Here is a 14,961-nt window from a genome sequence, read left to right as displayed (position 1 = left end):
ATCGGAGGGTGAAATTCTTTTCTGGAAAGACTGCTCCACCACTAGGGGAAGATGTAGAATAAATCATAAAAGCGCCAAACCAAAGAAATTTACATAAACAAAGAATAAATCTAAATATACAGCAGTCCTAAACCCAAATTGGTATAGATATTAGATATATATAGGAATGCGCTTAATAATTAAATAAATAAATAATAAAAACAAAAAAAGTTTCCAAATAATTCAGTGTAAAAAGTCCAAACACCATACAGATGCTGGAAAATCATGTGGAAACCATAACACCGTGATAAATCCACCACCAAATAAATTGGATAAACTCCCCAGAGCTATATGCTGATCAAATTATAAATCAGCATAAGCGCTATTGCTCTGGGAGTGATGAATGTAGGGGATATCCAGACTTTAGAAGCAATGCTCTGCAGCTGTAGACAATATCCAGACTCTAGGAGCAATACTCTGCAGCCAATCATTCAGCATGGACGAAACCTTTCATATAACCCTCGTTTCTCCATACATATTGGAACCGCACTCAGGAATAACTGTCCGACTATGTTCAAAGATTGGGCAAGATTCTGCACCAAGTGGTTCAGGGAGGGGTGAAGGCGGAAAGCACCAGTAAGGCCCTATGGACCCAAGTAAAAAAGGGAGCTCAACTCCTTGAGCCAATTGTACACATACTTAGAGTCAGTTATCCCTCTGGTGCTGTGACGTATTCAAAGCTGCTGAAGACCATTAGAGAAAAAGAAGCTCTGATGGTGGCCAAGGCCAGGAAGAGTGAAGTCTAAGGTGGACCCTGGCCCATGTCTTCTCTTATGTCATTCAAGCTTTTCCAAACAGAGAGGGGTTGTCTGAGGCACAGGTCATGATCACCATGGACAGTATAGTGCAGACCCTGTCCCAGTTGGCTTAGGCCCAAGCCGTGATTCAACAATCTTTCTGTGAAGTCCAAATACTGTGGGACAGGTCATGGAGACTCACATCACTATGCAGAAGACCATGTCAGATATGGCACAGACAGTGTCAGCCATGTCAGCTGGAAGAGGGGAATCCAGTCTAGGGTGCCCTAGACCTCGTTTCCAGTGCAGAGAACTGGGACACTTTCGGGCTCAATGCCAGACAGAGCCAGCAGCCGACCTGACAGCTGAAGTGATCCAGGCTTTGAGGCATTGTAGTGGTCCGCAAGATGAATGGTACCTTGTGGATGTGTATCGACTATAGCACCCTGAATAAGCAGACTGTCCAAGACCAATATACAACCCCCCCGTGATTGCAGATTCTTTGCAGTGTCTATCAGGAGCCAAATGGTTTAGTGTCCTGGATTTGAAGAGTGGAAAACAGCTTTTATCACCTCGCTCGGGTTCTTTGAATTCGATCATATGTCCCAAGGCTTATCCAGGATGCCTACCACTTTCCAGACATTGATGGAGTGCATGGGGGGAGACATAAATCTAATCGAAGTTCTGGTCTATCTTTATGACATAATAGTGTTCAGAAGAACTTTAGAGGAGCAGCTGTAGAAGGTGTTCCAAAGGCTTCATGATGAAGGCTTGAAGCTGTCTCTGGAAAAGTGCCAATTCTACAGGAATTCAGTCACCTATCTGGGTCACGTGGTCTCTGCAAAAGGGGTGGCTACAGATCCAAGCAAGATTGAAGCCTTGACTACCTGGCCTCAACCCAACAATATCACAGAAATGAGGTAATTCCTGGGATTCTGCTTATACTATCGTGGTTTGCGGAGGGATTCGCAAAGACAACTGCCTCCCTCACTGACCTGTTGAAGAATATGGAGGGAGAAACAATTTTGCCGCGCAAGAACCCCCCCCCAAAAAGGGGTTTAGCAGATCTCGGGAGCCCATCAGTAGTCAGTGGACCCAGCAGTGTGAGCAAGCTTTCATCAAGCTTAAGCGATGTTTAACACAGGCCACTGTGCTGACTTATGCCGACTCCTCCAGGCCATATGAAATTCAGGTGGATGCCAGCTGTGAGGGACCGGGGGTGGTTCCCTATCAAGAGCATGCTGGGCTATTGTGGCTGGTGGCTTTCATGAGCTGGAGCCTCTCCCCCGCTGAAAGGTGTTACCTAACACATAAGTTGGAGTTTCTTTCTTTGAATTGGGCCAAGGTGGACAAGTTGAAGGATTATTTATATGGGACTGAATCCCTTGTGAAGGCAGATAATAATCCTCTAACCTACATGCTCACCACAGCTAAACATGGATGGTTGGCTGCGCTATCTGGCTTTTATTTCAGACTGAAATACAGATCTGGAGCAGGGAATAAGGATGCAGATGCTCTATCTAGAAGACCTCATTGTCGCCATACCACTGGACCAGACTGGTTGTAGGTATCCCTCAAGGTGGTCTAGGCCATGATTCAAGGAGCTGAGTATATAGCCAAGGGGTAGTGTATGCTACAGTAGTGGGAGCCCGGAGTGCCTGCATCCCACCATATTACTGCAACATATGTCAATTGAAAGGTGAAGAGTTACCAGAGCTCACCACCAAGGATATGCAAGAGGCTGAGGATCAAGATCCCCTCTGTCAGTTGATGAGAAGAGCCCTCATGAAGAAGCAACCCATTCTCTTGTGGGTGGAAGATCCCCCTGATGCTGAGGTTGTCCATTGAGAGTACGATAGATTGGAAATGAGGGAGGGGGTGGTCTACTAAAGGGGCCCCTCGGACCGAAGTGAAGATCTTTGACAGCTCTTTCTACCCACAAAATTCAGGAAAAAGGTGCTGATGTCATTGCACAGCGATCATGGGCACCTGCGGCATGAAAGAATCTGCTTGCTGGTGAGAGACCGGTTCTATTGGCCATGTATGAAATCCGAGGTGGAACAGTACTGTTGCACCTGTCTCAGCTGTATAAAAAGGAAGACATTATCAAAATAATCTGCCCCCTTGGGCCACCTCCAGGGCATTCCCTAAAATGAACCAGCAAGCATCTACTGTGGAAAATGTGTTAGTATAAATGTTCTTTGTGCACTATGGGCTTCCGCAGAGAATCCAGTCAAATCAGGGCAAGGATTTTGAAAGCAAATTAATTAAGGAATTATTGACCTTGTTAGGACTCAAAAAGTCCAGAACTACTCCTGACCACCTGCAAGGTGACCCCCAGCCAGAACGCTTCAACGGAATTCTTCTGAACATGCTGGACACCCTGCCGTTGGAGAAGAAGCAACAATGGAGTCAACACATTGCTGCAGTGGTAAACCCCTTTAAAAGTACTGAGAATGTGCCACAGGATTTTCCCCCTATCGTCTGATGTTTGGGCGAGAGGCCAAGTCGCCCGTGGGATCCCAGGGAAACATACAATTGCAGCTTGCTGGAAATCTCAACCATTCATTGTCTGTCGGAAGTTACCTGATCTACCTGTTTATCAAATTCGCCCAGAGGGGAGGAAGAGCCCAGTCAAATCATTGAATCACAATCATTTTCTGCCTTTATCTGATGCTGTGTGAGTTCCAGTCCAGATAGATGAACCACCTGTTGGCTGGCTTCGGACTCACAGATCTCCCCCATTCCCTCCTCAGCCCATCCCAGTCTCATAGAAGGAGGGGAACGAAGAGGAAGAGGGGGTGGAAATGGGAATAGATTGGCGATCAATTCTAACTGTAAAGGATTCTATAAAGGATGGCCTTTTGGCATCCACCCCTGTCTCGAGTTCAACTGCCCCTTCTACAAGTTTCCATCCAAAAATGTCATCTTCTTTGGAGACAATTCCTACATGACTTGCTGAGCCTACTTCTTCATCAAGCTTCAGTATTGATGACTTCCTTCTCCCGGAATTTAAACTTGATTCTCCAAAGGATTTTAGAAAAGAATCTGAAAGCAAGGAGGCTGCTGAACTCTTAAACCCAGAAGAGGCAGAGAGTGCTTCCCTTCAGGAATAGTCTAGTGAAAGAAGGGAGATAAGGGCACCCAAAAGACTGACCTACGAAGTTCTGGATGAAAGCTCTGAAGAAGTATTCCATGACAGTCAAAGAATCTTAGAAGTTCCCATTTACAGCTTGTTGAAGCAGATGGGAATTTGGTGCTTGGGTACAATACTTTTGCTCTTGGTGCACTATAAACTGTTTTATTATTGTTTTGTTTTTTTTTGTAAATAAAGAATATAGGGGGTACACCAATTATGGAGAGTTTTTTTTTTTTGCTGCTGCAAAAAAAATTTAAATAAGATAAATAAAAGTAAAGTAAAAAAAAAGACAGGTGAAACAGGAGGAAAAACACCTGCGACTCAGAAGTAGGAACAGCAATTATGGAATATTTTTTTTTTGCTGCTGTTGGAAAAAATAAAAAAATTCAGAAAGCCAAAAAAGAAGGGAACCATTGCTGATGCAGAAGGAAGAACACCTGCAATGCAAAAGGGGGAACATCAATTATGCCCTAAATAATTTTGCCACTGCTGCAGCAAAAAAATGTATAATACATTATTTTCAACAAATTAAGAAAGCAAAAAAAAAAAGTGAACCACTGCTAACGCAGCAGGAGGAACGGCAATTCTGAAGAAATTTTTTTGCTGCTGCTGGAAAAAATTAAAAAATAATTAAAAATAATAAAAAATAAAAAAATGTAGAAAGCCCAAAAAAAAGGGGAACCACTGCTGATGCAGATGGAGTAATACCTGCAAAAAAAAAACTAAATGCAAGCATAGATATTTGTGGGTACCACTAAATTAAGTAGATGCTGTGCAGTAACCAAAAAAGGGTTGATAAAGTAATAATCTTAAAGTAAACAAGAGAAAAAAGATAACCAATTATCTGATTGATATATACATATTTATCCCGTTGGTGCACCCCGATGTGTTTGCTGTCTTGGCAGAAGACAGTCAAGTCATTGCCCATTCAGCATACCATGCATTTTGGCCTAGCCATGATGTCTCTTTTTTTATTTTTGTTTTTAGGTTGTATTGTCCCGCTGTCTATAGGTGAGGTGATGTCTACTGTGCAGTTTTGATTAAATTGCTTGATACTGCAAGTTTGCTAATAAAAGTATTTCACGATTACATTTTGGTGTACCGCCTTGTCCTTTATGTAATCGCTTTCTTGTGGACACACTGTTCACACTCTTCTCTTTATATAGGAACAGAAATTACAGTATGCCCTAAATATTTGTATTGCTGTTGTTACGGCAAAAAATAAATAAATAAATAAAAATATTAAGAAAGCAAAGAAGAAAAAACGAAACCACTTATGATGCAGGAGGAACACCTCCGACACAGAGGGGGGAACACTAATGATGGATTTAGCTGTGAGTCATGATTTTCCAAAGTCACCGTGACTTTGGCCAATCACGGCTCTCAGTGCATTGTGCTGTGATTGGCCAAAGCATTGCACCTGACCTGTGGTCGGATGCATTGCTTTGGCCAATCACGACTCTCACAATGAACTGTGAGAGCGCAGTGCATTGTGGGGCACTTGGCGGGCGAACAGCCCCCGAACGCTCTTACCGTTCGTGTGTTCAGCAAACACACGAATGGCCGATGTTCAACTTACGTTCAACTCAAACACTGAGCCCAACACTAGTGGTTTGCACTTCTACCTAGCAGCATAGGGTCGTCAGTTCAAATCCTAACCACAGCTGTTCTCCCTGTGTCTGCTGGTAGGTTACTTGGCTCCTGTCTAAATTGACCCTAGTATGTGTATGTACTGTATAAATGTGAGTTAGGGACCTTAGATTGTAAGCTCCTCGACGGCAGGGCCTGATATGAATATATAATAAATATCTAAAGTGGTGCATAAATTGTCAGCGCTATATTAGTACCTGTAATCAATAAGTAAAATAGGGTGACAATACTCTGTAATCACCCAGTTGTGCTCCAGTCCTTTCACCCTGTCACATGAGCTTACGATGTATACTAGAAGTGGCAAATTAAGGACACATTTTGACAGCTCTTACTTAATTGTTTATACATGCTTCAGTGAACTAAATGTTATTCAGTTAGGGTTTATATTTATATATACTGTATTATATTTTTCGTTTAGATACAATTTACATAAATAAAATTCCCATTATTGATTTGCACACTTTACAATTTTTTCTTATCAAATAACTTTTTATTAGCATAAAGCATTGCACACATGACAGATATCACAACACAATTATATAGTTGGCAAGGCATTTAATAATAAATGCATGTGTCACGGGCAGACTGAAACAAAGTACATGTATACAGTCGTGTAGATCAAACAGTACAAAATAGGAAAAGTACAACATTTACAACCTGGAATGGCAGAATGAGGGTTGAAAACAAATTGCAAATATGAAAAAGGTATGTACATGTACCTTTGGTATGAGACAATACAATCTCGTAAACAAAAGGAAGCCTAGTAGTGGGGACCGTACGATGAAAATTATGGGTAGAACCCAATACACACACAAATAGAGGCGACAATACCTGTGCTAGATTTGCAGCAAACTTTGTTGCGTTAGCTGTGCGAGGGGCTAAGTCTGGTGTGTTAGGCAATATATTCATGAATTTTTGGGGGGAATTCTGATGTTAGGTATTTTTTCCTCTATTAAATAGTTCACTTGTTCCTATCTATTTGCAGCAACTTTTACAATTTATCAATTTATTATAACACCAAGATGGATAAAACGGACACAAATCAAATTACGTGGGAGCTGCTGGCTGACTAACCTAATTCCTACAAAAATTATTTTTAACTTTTTGTTTTTCATTTTTTAGGAACTTATACAAGGTATTGGTAGCCTTACAGTAATATAACAGTCATATTCCAGACTATACAATACCATCATGTAAATTGTAGGTTCCCATAAAAATCCAGGAACCAAGAAATCGGCATGCAAAACAACATATCTTACATTGTGTAATATGCACGACAACCACTCTGTATAAAACTCAAAAGTGCTCACTCACCTGTGAACAAACTGTTGTTACCATGCAAACAGTATACAAAAACAGCACTTTAACAGGTGTATAAAACTTAGCCCAATGTGTGAGAAGGAATCCATGCCAAAAAAATCAGCTGTAGCCAGGAACAGCACTCAAAATGAGCAGCAAAGCCCCTTACTGGAAGTGATGTGTTGGGTGCTGTTCCTGGCTGCAGATGATTCTTTTGGAAAGGATTCCTTCTCACAGATTGGGCTTTAAGTATTATAAACCTGTTGCAGGGTCATATTGATAGTATGTGCATGATCGCAATGGTTTCTTCACAGGTCAGTGAGCACTTTTTTATTCTATATAGAGTGGTTGTTGTACATATTACACTATGTGGGATACTTTGTTTTGCATTCCGATTTCTTGGTTCCTGGATTTTTATGAAAATCATAATTTGGAATTATCTCTTTGAAAATCCACATGGGTCACTTAATTAATACGGAGTGCTTTTTGACCACTGATAATTACAAGGGCAATCATTTCTGGTAATTGATGAAGTGTGTTTACCTGTTTTGTATTTTGGAGGTGTTATGATTTCCTTGGAATTATGTAATGGACTTGATTCTTGAAAAGTTGTGATATAAATTTTTTTCTTACGTTGGTTTATAATAAATTTTACTTTAGTTATGCTTTAGTGCTGCACTGTTTTTTTGGTTTTTTTTTTCATATTGGACATCATAATTTAAAGGGTAAGTTCACCTTTTGACCAAAAATAATAAATGCATATTTTTCTTGCAGGTAAAAAAATGTGCATGATTTATTTTTGGTTGCAAGAGCCTATTAAGCATTGCACCAGCGATCAGAAGATAACAGGTGCCTTGCAGGTCTCCTGCAGACTGTCATTATATCTGCCTCCCTGCATGAGATGTACGGTCAAGCTGATATACTGACAGGAAGATTCAATGAACTACCACAGTGCTCCACAGCTCTGTGGTAGTTCATTGAGAACTGCAAACCGACAAACGCCAAGGCTGTCAGGACTTATAGTTCATGCATTCACAGAACACTGTGAAGGAATGACACGATGGATCGACTTGGGTATAATTGGCTTGCCCGTAGATGGATCCGATCTCGGCCAATCCCTGTTGAACCTGCTGAGATTTGATCCATCTATGGCCAACTTAAGTGTACATATATACAAGATATTGGGCTTCTATCTTATCAATTCACCACTCAGAACTCAACAATCCTTGTGCTGGTGACTGCTGAAACATACTTTTAGTAACGGAGTCATGTTTTGAACATAATACAAATGTGCATAAAATGTAAATATTGTATGTAATACAAATGTGTTGTTTTTGTATTATTCAAATATTGTAATGAAACATATTTGATTGTTTTACCAGGGTATTTGCACTGGAAGGTAATCCACTGCCTCAACAGTCTTATTACAAGCTGATCTCAGATGATATAGTGTAAGTAAAATATATTTATTTATTATTAACGCTAAATAAGCTGTACCGTTACTTACCACTAAACAGACAGAGTACATTAATATTTTAGCCTGCAGAGGAAAAATTAGACAGAATCTGATTGGCTATTATGGTTAAATCATCGATATAGTTCACTTCAATTATATAGTCGTGCTGTCTTGTGTACCATTAGGTGCTCTTCTAGTGCTGGTCATAAACACGGCGATGCAATGATCATTTCAATGAAGGAATCATATCTTTCAGAAGTCAAACAAACCAAATGAACAGTTTTCAATAAATAATTCCTCTCACTGGCAGCACGAGACTAGAGGAAAAACCAATCACATTTAATGATGTCAAATTTTTACGCTTGCTGCCCTAAGAGTACAAAACTACCAGCTTCCTAAAGAAATTTTAATCTGTCATTTTGCATAAAAAAAATACTAGCCTGCAAGTCTTGTAGTACTGCTCCGATGGAAATGCCCTGATTCACAGTAATGCAACATAGGATGATTTTCCATGAATGTTTATTTCTGCTCACAAATATCTTAGTTGATTATGTGCTTAGTTTAAACCTGCCAAAATGTGATTTAAATCAAAGTGACAGGGCATATGTATAGCAGACATCTTCATGTGTTATATGGCACTTTTGCCATATCATACCTTTAGCGTTCTTGGCTGACTCCATTTTGTGCCACAGTACCCTACCTACAACTCCAAATTTCCAAACATGGGGCAGAGTACTTACTCCCTCAGCCAGCTCTAGCAGGGGTTCTCAATGCCTGACTGCTGTCACATGGAGAGCAAAGGACATGGCTACCATATATTACATAGCTAGTTAGGTTGAAAAAAGTCCATCTAATTAAATACATAGAATAAAAAACAAACAAAGAGAAAACCTCTGTATACACAATCCTAAACTCACAGTTGATCCAGAAGAAATAAAAAAAGACAGTAAAGCGTGATCCAGTTTGCTCCATCGGGGAAAAAAATCCTCCTGACCCCAGACAAGCCAATATTCCCTGGATCAACTATCCCTGACCTTTACTGACTTTTCAGAAAGTCTTTACTTTGCACATGATTGGACATTTGAAGTACAGATGTTTAACTCCTTTAGTGAGTCAGCTTCACTGTCTCCCATCTTCAAAGTGTGCAAGGTATGAGCTAAGGCAGTTACGCTTGTAAAGTCCAGCTTAAGCATGACCCTACTACACCTCAGTGTTCCTTCTTCAGTGTGATGGACAGCTTTAATGATTAGGAGGTAAGGTCAGGCGGGCTCTGGCAGAGCTTGACTATACAAACTGAAGTCCATATTTGTATAACTGGGTACTTTTGAAAATTTCAAAGGGTACATGCAAATACTGCTTGATGACTGTGTTTCATTTATATTAGCAGTATAATATCTTTATAGAGACATCATGTTGCTTAAATATGGCAAATGTGTTTAATTTAGTAGCAGTGCTTTAAAAGAATGAGTTGCAATAGGCATATGTAATAATTGAAATATTCAGTTTTTAGTTTTTATAAATGTGGAGACTTACATGTAAAGCATTTTTAGCTTCACTTACTAATTCTGCGTCTGAGGCTTTCATTTGAGTTTTAGGTGTAAGTGGTTACTTGAATGCTACCAACTTCCTGACCTCACACAATGTCTCCCATCTTCTAAGAGTACAAAACACTGTTCACCTAGTCAACAGTTGTTACATTCCTATGGTTCTCTGTAACTATTACCAAGCTTCTGAGTAGCAGAAACGTTATTTGAGACTCAGATGGATAATATTATTGTACATCTTCTCATAAATACAGGCTTTCCCATATATTCTTGAGAACCAACAAAATTAATGAAGAGGGGGCAAGACTAATTAGTCAAGCTTTGCGAAACCTGAAGATGACCAACAAAAACCTGGCTTCTCTTGTGCTCAGCTACAATCATATCACAGACGAGGGAGCCCTTCACATTGCTCAGGTAAAAATTTAACTCCGTTAATGATCACATGAAAGAGAATTGAGATGTTAGTTATTTCTAAGCATCTACAGCCAGAAAGTATAATCATCTGCTTGTTTATATTATTTTTAGGCCTTAAGATTCAACCGATCTCTACTTTCCCTAAATCTTTCAAGCAATCAGATTAGTGATGATGGGGCTTTGGCTTTGGCAGAGGTTGGTAGTAATTTTGATGCCACTATAAATGAACTTTCTGGAGATGTTTACAGTATCATGGTGTAATGTTTTTGAATAGGTGCTGGGCCTTTTCTCATTAACACATGCTGAGATTGTACAGAGGAGACGGCTACTACTGGAGAAGGAAGCTCAGGAACAGCCACGATCGGTAAACATCAATAGATATACTTTTGCCTGTTATTAATTTTTGGTGAATTCATAAACTGGATAATGATCTGTCCTTCATAAGAGCAGACTCAGCATGTCCTATTTATTTACTTATTTGCCCCTTTTTTAGTTTATAATGCAGCAAAAGATGCCACTCAACCCACATACCTTCACTATAAAATAATAATAAAGTCCAAAACATAAAGGCCAAAGTAATAAGATCTTACACCAAATTATCCACATGTCCCAATATCTCTTTAAACTAATATCTTCTATAACTGATCACCCTTTCTACTCATGCATACACTCCCATGAACAGTATATGCTGTTCTCCAGACTAGACCTTGATGGCTAGTCAAGGGTCACATGCGCTTGTGCCCCCTGTACGGGCTGCATACAGAATGGCTCCAGATTCGCTCTCACTGTTCCATGGATCCTCCACTCACATAAGAATCATTATTTCATTCATGAAAGAACAGGGACTGAATGCTCCCCGTACAGTAAAAACATTCAATATTTAAAATAACACAAGTCAGTCCCTACTGAGGGTCCTACAATGTATGTTGGGTGGGAAGTGGCTGACAGCATCACCCAATGAGCAAACATCGGGTAGTTCTTTAAGAGCCAATCTAAATTCACTCCATGAATAGCCAGCTTTAGAGTTTAGCTCTTTCAGCTCTGCCCAGTGTTTGACCTCCTGCCAATTCCAGAGTGTGCTTGTGGTTGGTTGTTGCTTACATTCCTCTCTGAACTTATTTTGTGATACTATTAGGCACTCTCCGGAGTTCACAAAAGGTTTGTTATAAATGAAAAATGAGGGATATTGTTCAAAAACTGCAAAAAGATTATCTGTCCCAAATCTTCAGTCTTACTATCTGGCGGCCAATATTGTCCCCTTAGCCCATCTCTATGCATCTCACAATATTCCCTTGTGGGCTACTGTAGACTTGGTGGATTCCCACCTGATACCACTCTCTTCTTTGCCAAGGCTTCCTCCTATTCATCGCCCTTCATTCCTTAGTCCGACGCTGACGCTAACGCTTCGTCTTTGGGATTCTATTAAATATTCCGCTGGCCTCATTTCCGCCCACCTGCCGTTACTACGTTTGCTACATAATCCATTATTTCCCCCAGGTCGTGACAATCCCGGACAGTTTGCTTGGTGGCTAGCCAATGGCTTCCACGATGTACATTCCTTGCTCTCTCCCATTCGGATACTCACCTTTGAAACTGTGCACTCTTGTTATGATATCCCATTGCGGGAGCATTTTGGCTACCTTCAACTCCGCCACTTTATCAATACATTAATACAGGTGCATTTGGGACCCTACATATGCAGACATAGACCCCATGCTCCGGGCTTAATCTCTCTGGTCTGCTCCTCCATTATTTCTTATAGAACGCCTCTGGTCCGTTCTTAGCGTTGGCAGTCGGAACTTGGGGGCACTCTGGATCAGCAGGATTTGCGGACCATGACCCAAGCATTATCTAAATGTTCTAGGAATGTTATCATTTTATAAAATGCCTATAAGGTTCTTTATAGATGGTATTACACGCCTGCTTTTCTGGCTCGTTTTATCACCACATACTCCCCGACTTGCTTTCGGGGTTGTCAACAAATAGGCACCATGGTCCATATTTGGTAGACTTGCTCCAAGGTTTGCAGATTGTGGATCAGAGTTTATGCCCTTCTCCGCACTATGTTTCACACAGACATTAAACGCAACCCGTATGAAGCGCTCTTATTTAAACCATTAGTGGGCCTACTTCGTCCCGAACGGCAGCAGGCATCGCATTTATTCATGGCTACCAAACTGAGGATCGCGAGGGCTTGGAAGACTCCCCTCCTCAGCTTCGAGGCTGTCAAAAACTGGATGAACTTTATAATGGTTAACGAAAAGCTGCCGGCTATACTCTTAGACACCCATACAAAGTTCCTGCAGACCTGGCTTCCCTGGCTTGATATAGCCCAACCGTCGAGATTCGACCAGTCCCTCTTGTCGATATAAAATTTACATATTATTATTATTTTTTTTTTTTCCGTCGCAGTCCCCCTGGAGCCCTTATCTCTTTTTTTTTTTTTGTCTGCTTTTCTCCTTGTTCCTCTCTTTCCTTCTGTTTAGTCTGTTTTTACGTTATTTGTGCTGATTGTGATTTCTGCTTTGAGTGCCGTACCAGCAATACTATATCCATATGCTGGTCTCCATTGAGAGCCCTGTATGTGGAGTACCTACTTGCATTCAGTGAGGCTCCATTTCTCATCTTCCCCGCCTTCTGTATGCTGATATAGTGACAACTGTTTCTTATAGTTATTATGTCATTGGTTTCTAAATGTCTACCATTTTTGCAACTTATAGTTTTGTTTTCCTTTTTTATATACGACACTTGTGTACGAAGTTTATTTTCTTGTCTACATACTCTGTATTATTCAGAAAAAACTTGTATGTTTTATTCCTGTCGGTCAGTGCATCTGCCTTTGACTGATTCTCTGCTGTTATCTATTCTGCAATAAAATCCTTTGTAAAAGAAAACTGCAAAAAGAAATATGTCCTTTCTAATGACTGCTGTGGTTCCATTTTATGTCATCTTCAACAGCCAACAATCTCAAGACACACTGATTCCAAAAGTGAGAGACCACCTAGCCACCATAGCAACTCAGCTATCGAGAAGGGGGACAAAGCCCAGGCACAGAAGACAAAACAGAGCATAGCAAAGAAGAAGGAGAAGGTATGACATAAGCTTCAAGTTTACACATAATGACATGAGTAGCTGCCAATGTGTGCTTTTTATCATCATACAAAATGTCAGTGCAGATCACTGTTGGTGCATATGTCCAGCGTATTCTTCTTATTGGTAGGTGAGATAAGAATTTCACAAAAGTCTACATCTTTCTATCAATATTAGTTGTTTAAAGAGACACTGTTCTTTTGCCCAGTCAGGACAAAGTGACAATATCTGCATTTGACCGCCCCCCCAGGCTTTTATACTTGGCAGGCATTGCTCCCTAGCTACCTCCTTGCGGCAGCATTCCTGCCCATCTAAGCTCCTGTATCAAATGTTTAGACAGGGGGATGATGTCATGACCCCCCTTTGTAACATTTTGAGGTCACATGCTGCCTGCCTTAGCAAGGGCTCCAACAGCGCAGAAGCTGCATGGATCAGAAATTATGACTGAATGCAGGGATGAACTTTTTAAAATACAGTTTTATTGATAGGGTTTAAACTTTTTTCTAAAAGAAAAAAACATTGCTGTAATTGCTTAAAAAGTGTTAGCTGGAGTTTGGCATTCATTTGTCACTTTAAAGTCCATTTAAAGATCCATTTATCCTGGAACTGTCCAGTTATACAGTCTTTTGGCTTCAAAACACTAAATGTATCCATGGCCATATGGGCTGTCTAGTCTTACATGACCTCAAACTTTGTCTATTAGGCATCACCTCTGTTTTTGCTTTTTATATTAATCATTCAGTTCTCACTGAACATGATTATACAACAATTTCAGTTGCAATTGATATTTTCTGTTCATAAATCTGTAGCACTGTGTTATCTACTTCTCTGGCATTTGAGAAATGACTTGCACTTTTGAGTAACTCCTTACCATAAATAAAAACTAGTATATTCTCATAGAGGGCATCCTGCAAAACTTGCTAAGATCTGGTCTTTCTGGACTCAAGGCACCACTTAAACATGAATCTCATGCAATAAAATTGAATAACATTTATTAAATGAAATCAAAGTGACAACTCACTTTTTTTCAGTTTGGACAGTGTTCATCCAGGGAACAGACAACACATTTCAAGGGTAACCTCTTGAGGCTTGAGAAAGGTTAATCCTCAAAACATATTGCCTGTTCTCTGGACATCCAATGGGGAAAACCTGGTAGCATGCCTTTTTTTCTCCAAGGAAGAACTAGATCTTGACTGCTGCTGCTAACATCAGGAATGCTACAGAAGATCCTCCTGGCAGAGGTGACAGGTGCAAGAACACATTCTCAGCCCTGCTACTGGCCAAGGCATGTGGCACTATCCAAGTGGCACTTGACCCAATTATATACTGCACAAGTCCTGTACACGCTTTCTGTTTCCTTTTATTTACTTTGGTCTGTGGAAATCCTCCATTTAATTTGATGCTGCTGGGCTTAATTGGAGAAGAGGAGAGAGTGGTGCAACACCCTTAAATCATGGACTGTCAATCAATGGAAGACTGTAATATGGTCCAATGAATCAAGCGTTACACTGTTTACGCATGGCAGACACTGACCCAAGCTTATGTCCGGGACTGTCTTGTGCCAATTGTAAAGAATGGTGGTGGCACAATCAT

The 14,961-nt window shown here is 40.5% G+C and overlaps 1 protein-coding gene across 5 annotated transcripts in view; it reads left to right on the top strand.

The window, feature by feature from the left end:
- Positions 1–14,961, top strand: part of LRRC71 (leucine rich repeat containing 71) — a 138,665-nt gene that overhangs the window by 69,892 nt on the left and 53,812 nt on the right. For all 5 annotated transcript variants that reach the window (XM_089693032.1, XM_089693030.1, XM_089693029.1 and 2 more), the window contains 5 exons: positions 8,247–8,315; positions 10,119–10,278; positions 10,390–10,473; positions 10,553–10,642; positions 13,237–13,368. In XM_089693032.1, coding sequence (XP_089549158.1) covers positions 8,247–8,315; positions 10,119–10,278; positions 10,390–10,473; positions 10,553–10,642; positions 13,237–13,368 — 535 coding nt within the window. The remainder of the gene's footprint in view (positions 1–8,246; positions 8,316–10,118; positions 10,279–10,389; positions 10,474–10,552; positions 10,643–13,236; positions 13,369–14,961) is intronic.

Source organism: Staurois parvus, unplaced genomic scaffold (genome assembly GCF_062004578.1).
Source record: "Staurois parvus isolate SC_StPar_1 unplaced genomic scaffold, SC_StPar_1.0 ptg000610l, whole genome shotgun sequence".
Classification (NCBI taxonomy): domain Eukaryota; kingdom Metazoa; phylum Chordata; class Amphibia; order Anura; family Ranidae; genus Staurois; species Staurois parvus.
Note: the sequence above shows the minus strand (reverse complement) of the source record. Positions and strands in the feature narration are given on the sequence as shown.